This window comes from Euprymna scolopes, chromosome 22 (genome assembly GCF_053919585.1).
Source record: "Euprymna scolopes isolate OS-2025 chromosome 22, ASM5391958v1, whole genome shotgun sequence".
Classification (NCBI taxonomy): domain Eukaryota; kingdom Metazoa; phylum Mollusca; class Cephalopoda; order Sepiida; family Sepiolidae; genus Euprymna; species Euprymna scolopes.
Genome location: NC_136503.1, coordinates 28,569,635 through 28,577,203, shown reverse-complemented (window position 1 = coordinate 28,577,203; position 7,569 = coordinate 28,569,635). Strand labels below are relative to the sequence as shown.

The 7,569-nt window shown below is 33.7% G+C and overlaps 1 protein-coding gene across 1 annotated transcript in view; it reads left to right on the top strand.

Annotated features, from left to right (window-relative positions):
* Positions 1-1,150: 1,150 nt before the first annotated feature.
* LOC145243927 (tetratricopeptide repeat protein 39C-like) overlaps positions 1,151-7,569 on the top strand; it is a 227,330-nt gene continuing 220,911 nt past the window's right edge. The window contains exon 1 of the mRNA XM_080107048.1: positions 1,151-1,745. Within this exon, the coding sequence (XP_079963174.1) occupies positions 1,174-1,745 (572 nt within the window). The 5' untranslated portion in view covers positions 1,151-1,173. The remainder of the gene's footprint in view (positions 1,746-7,569) is intronic.

Sequence of the window (7,569 nt, the reverse complement as noted above, 5' to 3'; positions counted from 1 at the left end):
CACTGTCAATACGAAAACGAGGCTCTAAACAGGGAGACAAATGGTCCATGAGACCCCCCCCCAAAAAAAAGTAGTCGAAGAAAATTACAATTCCTCTGTGATTAGTATCCTCAATTCTCGCATGAAAAACTGAATCAATCTATTAGTAAAATGGAGTTATCCCCCCTTAGTCCAATGACAACGATTGCAAAAGCACCTATAAGTCCTTTTGCAACTATCGCCGCATTTTCTTTTTTCTTTTTTTGCAATATTAAAGCTTATATTATTGTTTTCTCTTTACATTAAATAAAGTAGTTGAATGTTGATCTCAAATCTTTAATCAGTCGTCGCACTTAAATTGTATCGTCGCATTTTTAAATAGATGCAAATTCTCTTTTCTTTTATTTTTATAATTCCTAGAAGTTGTGTTTTCTTAATAAAAAAGTAACCGAAAAAAAAAAGAAGAAATAATAAATAAATAAAGAATAACAATCCCTCTATATTTAGCGTCCTAAATATGAAAAACTGAACGAATCTATTAGTAAAATGGAGTTATCCCCCTCTGCACAATGATGACCATTGAAAAAGACACCTCTTTCTTCATGATTGCCGAATAATCTTTGATGTACGTAACCATCACGGAACGAAGATAGTCTCAAAATAACGTAAATTGATCAAGTAGTTTTATTTTATTTTTAACTAAAAAAAATCAAACTTTATAAGTAAGTAAACACTTACAATGCCCGTCTCTCATGCATCGCCACCTCGAATGAAAAAAATAAGGGCAGATAAGTATACAATAATTCAAACTTGTAAGATCAGGTTTGTAATGGCACCGCTTTTCCATTAATCGCTTTAAATCTTTTAAAAATGATTTTCTTTATAAAAAATATCTAATTGATCAATTTACGTAATTTTTGAAATATGACATTTTCGTTCCCTGACGGGTAAGTACATCCTAAAAGTTTTTTTTTTTTTTTAAATTTTTATATAAGTTGAACTGTGAACTTGCACCGAAACGACCGGTAAATATAACTCGTAAATACGCAAGTAAAATATAGTAAATAAATAAATAAAACGAAACTCGGAGTTCTTTTTAAGAAATGAAAGATGAAAGGAAATTTCTTAACGGACGAATTAAAAAAAGCGTGAAGAACAAAACGGAAGTAGAAGTTGTGTTTTAGAGGGGGACGCATGCGCAGCTGTGTCCACTTCCGGTTCCACAAAAAGGGTAAAAAAAAAAAAAAGAATAAAAAGAAACAACAAAAACAAAAAGCATTTGAGAGCAGCAGACGCCAAGAAGCAGTCATGGCGGAGGGTCGGAGTGACTCAGTGGAGCAACAGCAAAAAAGCCATCACAATCAAAACCAACAACATGAACCGTCAACGACGACGACGACGACACCGACGCCGCCAACAACTGGGCCAGTTTTTTCTGGTCAAACGACAACAATAAACAACAGTATTAATTCTTCGAGTTTAATTACGACTGCTGGTAGTAGTAGTAGTAGTACTAGTGGCGGCGGCGGACAGTGTCTCCTTCAGCGGAGGGCGACAGTGACGGCGGCGACAAATCCTTCTGTCGCCCCTACGGCCTCCGTTGGAGCCGCCAGTGGTCGTCGAAATACGATGGATGGTGGAAGCACAGAGACGACGTCCACTTCTTCCTCTTACCCTCATGATGAGGTCGAAGTGGCACAAATGGGGATACACATGCTCTTGAATAATGGATTTAGAGAAGCCAAGGAATTATTCGACTCCCATAAGTGAGTTTCTTTTTTTCTTTATCACGCACGCACACACACACACACACACACACACAGAAAACAAAAAAAAATAATTAGGTGCTTGTTCAGAATTCAACCTAATTAAAAAGGTCAATGACTGTTTGTCCAACCTGCAAAGGGTGTTTATTCCGAAAGGCGTTCTTAACATGGGGGAGGTTGGAGGTGTTTATTCCGAACCCCCCCATGTTAAGAACGGCTTTCAGAATAAATACCCATTGCAGGTTGGACAACCACTCCAGTGCATTTTAATTGACTAAAAAAGAAAACAAAACGACTTTATGATGTGCGTACTGTGCGTACCCGTCCCGACCCATCTCATCCATCACTGAACGAATGTGTCATATTCCCAAAATCACGTTAATTGATCAAATAATTTTTTCTATTTTAAACTAAGAAAATCAAATTTCATGAGAAAGCGAGACGGTGAGACGCTGTGTTTCGATCCGCCATGTTTAATCAATGAGGGGACAACTAAATTCGAACTACTGAGATCAAAATCAGCCTTGAAATTGCTACAAATTCGTACAGAAATTTTTTTTTTATATAAAACTACTTGATCAATTTGCGTGATTTTGGAATATGACACTTTCATTCCGTAACAGATATGCAGGATTGCAGGATGCACATAAAGATTTTTCCGTATCGTTTTATAAATTTTTGTTAGTTATGCACTTTTGTTACCGTTTTTGTGAAATGTTATTTTGAAAGCATAGGGAGGGGAGGGTGTTTTGTAACTATTCTGTGCTTCCACCTAACAATTAAAAAAAAAAAAAACATTGTAAGACTTGAATTTAACCTGAAAAAAAACAAAAATTTTAATAGCGCGGTAACAAAAGTGCATAAGCACCACATTTTTTGTTTGTTTATTTAAATTAGGTTGAATTCTGGATAAGGACCGAAAAACGTCTCCAACCAAGCTGTCCGCTTGTGCGCGTTTCTCGCCTATACATAACTTTAATATAAATACTCATAGAATTATTATTTTGGGGGCAGTTGTAATCCCTAACCAGTTTAGAAAATCCTTCTTAGCATGAGGGAGGGTTGGGATTCTGTTAATTCTTCCCTTTCCGCGGACAAAACTCTGCTAAAATGTAAACAATTTACCGAGGATGTTAAAAACGTACAAGTACCAAATTTATTTATTCATCGAATATTTTATTGAAGTGAAAACTAAAATAATTGTTTAAAATCAAATTAAACAAACAAACAAAAAAACTCGAAAACGTGACGTTTCTTTTCGGGTAAAAATAAACGCGCGTTTTTTTTTTTGTTTTTTTTTTTGTTTTTTTTTATTCGTTTCGGCTGCATTTTTGCACGCGACTTTCAAGGAATTCTTCACTTCGTCTGCTGTGAGTTTCTCGCCTCAACGTAACTTTGAAATGTGTATTGAATTTTTTTTTTTTTAATTCGTTTTTAATCTCAACAAATGTAAACCTGATTCTTAGGGCATTTATTACTATAGACGACACAATGTCACGGTGACAAATCATTGGGTAGGTTTCTATTAGTATTTTGTCTAGTTTTCGAGTTTTGAGCGATAATCGAGAATGTAAAAATGACAGCTTCATGTTCGCCATCTTGTCATTCTAACTTAAACTTGGCATTGCTTGTGTTTCAAACTTTAAAAATTGTTTTAAAATAAGTTAAAACTTACAACAAAAGACTTATCCAAGTAAATAAAAGAAAAACTTACCTTGCCTTTGGTAACATTTATTTCTTAGTTGTTTAATGTTTCGGTGCTTGTTAAGATAGTTGACTGATCGATTGTTAAAATAAGTTGTTTTAAGCACAAACAAAACTTGTCACATCGAAAAAACAGGATATATTAAAAAATTACGAAAATTCATCGAATAGAAAATTATTTATAATAAGTGATTTTTACGGAAAATGGAGGGAAATGTCATTTTCCCTAGATGTGAAAAACCTTGAAGATTGCGACTACAGGGAACATACTTATCTCCTTTTCGCCACTTTAATGGTTGACGTTTTGTGTTAGTGATAGATTTTTTTTTATTTTACTAAAAACACAATAGCAGTTGTTCTACTCTGAAATTTTCGTAATTTTTGGAGATATTACTTACTTTTTTCGACATGACAAGTAAGTACTGTTGTTTTGGCTTAAAACATCATATTTCAAAAATCGATCTGTCGACTCTATCTTAACAAGCACCTTTGTTTCTTTGCCACTTTTTCGGCTTGTTGTCAATTCGTGAATTCTTATTACGTAAAATTGAATACGCGCCTCTTTGGGTGCATTGTTGAAGAAAAGTTTCACAATCTCGGTATTTTAAAACTATAAGAAAAGATCTCGTGTATCCGTGTTTTTCGCCCAAACGTAACTTTAATTTTTGTAATTCTATTTACAAATCACTTTTTTTTCTGATAATAAAATTCTGTTATTTGTTTTTGTTTAGCAACAATCGAGTTTCTTATGCCGAAATAATAAAAGTAAGGAACTGGATATTTGTTCATCTTGAACTTTTCAGCTTTAAGATGGCTAACCATTCAAACAGCATTTTCAGAATAATTCCAGTTTTAGAATAATTTAGGCGATTTTCAAAAACGTTTAACAGAAGAAAAAAAAAAACGGATGAAAAACAAATGTTAGCATGTTACATTTTTATTGTCTTCAAAGTCTTGCAAACCAGGCGAATTCAATATGGCGCTTGATTTTACTCTATGTGAAACCTCGATAATCGTAATAAAATCGAAAATTAAACCAGAAAAATACAGCTAATAAAAATACCAATCGGTTGAAAATTAAATTTTCGACCGATTGGCGACAGTTATTAACTGTATTTTTGTTTAATTTTCGAGTTTTAAATTATTACTCATACGCCATCGAGGCTTCACATTCGATACTTAATGTTGGAGTTTACAAAATGGCAAAGATAAAAGCGCTTTGAGATATTTCCCCAGAAAAAAATTAGACAAGTTTTTTTCTGTTAATTATTCTTTAAAATCGCTACAATTCAGAAATAATTCATTCAACAATTTTATGACCAAAAAATGATTAGGTTATATTAATTACGGTATTGTTTGGTTATTAAAATTATTAATTGAACCTAACCAAATCTTTTATTTAACTAGAACTGATTTAGGTTTCTGAATTTTTAAAATCAGGATTGATAATTTGGATTTTCTCCACCTTGACGTGGCGCAACGGATAAAGTACTAGGTTTCAGTTTTAAGTGACTCACGCACTCACTCTTCTCACTGGAGGTTACAGTGCGGGCGGGCCGGGCGATACTCACTGCGAATTACTTAACACGATCATGGCAGACGGAACGTGGATTAAATAAAGGGTTATATTCAAAATTCCTGAATTCGACAGAAAGATTCCACTCGGAGAAGGTCGGAGTGTAAATTTTCAGATTAGATCCACCTCCACAATTTTCTTTTAAATGACGACTTTTGAAGGTTTTCGGCCATGCTAAATACGAAAATCGCCTTGAAATTTTGCAAAAATAATTAGTTATCGAGATATAAAAAGTTGTCTTATGCATTGTATTCTTTGGTGGCCATCTTTGTTACGAGCGTAGATTTGTTTATGGAGCGCGCGCACGCGCATAAAAACGATGGCCGCCAAAGAATACAATGCATAATACAACTTTTTAATCTCGATAACTACTTATTTCGGCAAAATTTCAATGCGATTTCCGTATTCAGCATAGTAGAAAACTTAGAAAAGTCGTCATTTAAAAGAAAATTGCGGAGGTGAACCTAATCTAAAAAAATACCATAGAAACGGTAAAGAACTTATTTGGTTATGATACCGTTGCTTCGGCAGCCATATTAAAGCTGAATAGTTCAATATAACGGAATTTGGTTTCTATTCTGGTTTGTATGTAAGATAAAAACAAAAGAACAAACATGAACGTAAGTTCGCTTGTGTCGAAAATAAAAAAAACGAAAGTGATGTTTCGACTATGGTATACAAAAGAAAACCTCTCCCCCTCCCTTATAAAATATAGAATTTTCTTTTAGACTTCTTAAAAGAATATCTTGATTACTAAATATTAAACCCATTAATTTCGGTAAATCGTATGCTAATTCAGCCAAAATAAAAAATGAGATTTTACTTTTTAGGCGGTTGCATCATGTCAACACCATGGGAAATTTGACGGTAAAAATAAGAGAGAAAAAAAAAAAATAAATAAAATAGACGGTAGTGATTAGTTCTGGGCCGACAGTTTCTAACCGGATAGCGTTTTAAGAACATAGTTTCGTTAGAAATACTCAAAAGCCATTTCCCCAAAAATTCGGATTGAAAATTTGAAGTTGATGATTTCATGTAAACAGCCTGAAAAAACTTGACGTTAAAGCAAAACAAATGATATGCTTACACTTAACACTATCACTAACCCAAATTCCGAGTGGCAATTAACCCCTTACACATACAATTGATTTCCAATAAATCAAGAAAAATATCCAAAATAAAAATTGGTAACATGTCTTTAAAACGCTATCTGATTGGAAAGGAGTGCGTGTTATTTTACGTCTGCTAAACGGTGGTCGTGTTCTTGCATATGTTTTCCTTTTTGTTTAAGAAAAGCAGAACATTAATCGTGACTGGACCTAGAACCATAATACTTGACATTTTGTCTTAAAACTTTAATTCGATTCAGTTTCACCAGTTTGAAACACTCCAAAATCATTTTCCAATTTCAAAGAATCAAGTCAGCAGTTTTAATTTAATGTTATAACCTAGTTTTACATACCCAACGTTACCCGGTATTCTTTTGCCTTCAATTTTGTTTCGTTTTTTTTTTTTTTTTTTTTTTTTTTTTTTTTTTTTTTTTTTTAACTGTGTGGTTATAAATAAACACACACACACACACACACACACACACAAAACGACATTCCTAAATTTCTGTTTGCATAGTGGCTCTTCGAAGTTCGAGAAAGTGGACCTTAAGTTTAAGCAGTCTTGTACTCTCCCTTCTCTTAGAATGTGAGGACTAAAGGACAAACTATTGGCAATGTTTCCGACAAAGGGGGAAGAATTGCTATTATTTTTTTTATGCTTTTTTGAATTAGGTTGAATTCAAAATGAGAACAAAAGATCACTTTTGTATTTCTAACGTTGAAAAACCAAAGTCCATGATTGTGCAATTTGCGAGTGAGCGAAAACATGACTTTTCAAACACGTTCCGTGCCATATCAAAGAATCAAGTTTTTTTTTTCTTTTTCTGTTGATTTTTCTAACCGTGATTGACTGCAACTAATTTGTATTTTGGTTAAAAATTATCAGTTCAGGAAGTCATTGAATAATTTCATTAATCGATCATATTTTCTGTGAAAATATTATTGAATTCAACTGTTTTAAAATTTCTTACTGAATTAAAACTTTATAAACGAACAGAAATATCCCCCTCCCACTTCTGGTCTCACACACACACACACACACATATATATATATATATATATATATATATATATATATATACACTAGCAGGATTACCCGGCGTTGCCCGAGTGTGGCGAGGTGGTGTAGTAAGCAACCCCTGGTGGGAGAGAGTAGGCAGCCCGGGTGGAGAGAGGTTAAAAAAAAAAAAAGTGGTAGTAGGCAGAGAGGCTTGAACCCGTAACAAGACAACAGGACAAGAAAGTGAAAAAAAAACAAAACCTAACGTCTTATATAAATGCATCTATCGTCAATCAAAAGGAGACAATGACTTGTGAAAATGTCGACGAAAAAACCGACTCCTCCTTATAGGAAACTGCCCAGTTGAGGGCGAAGGAATGAATGTTTTTGGACAATTTTTCGATATTTAAAGAGATTGAGCTTTAAAAAGATACC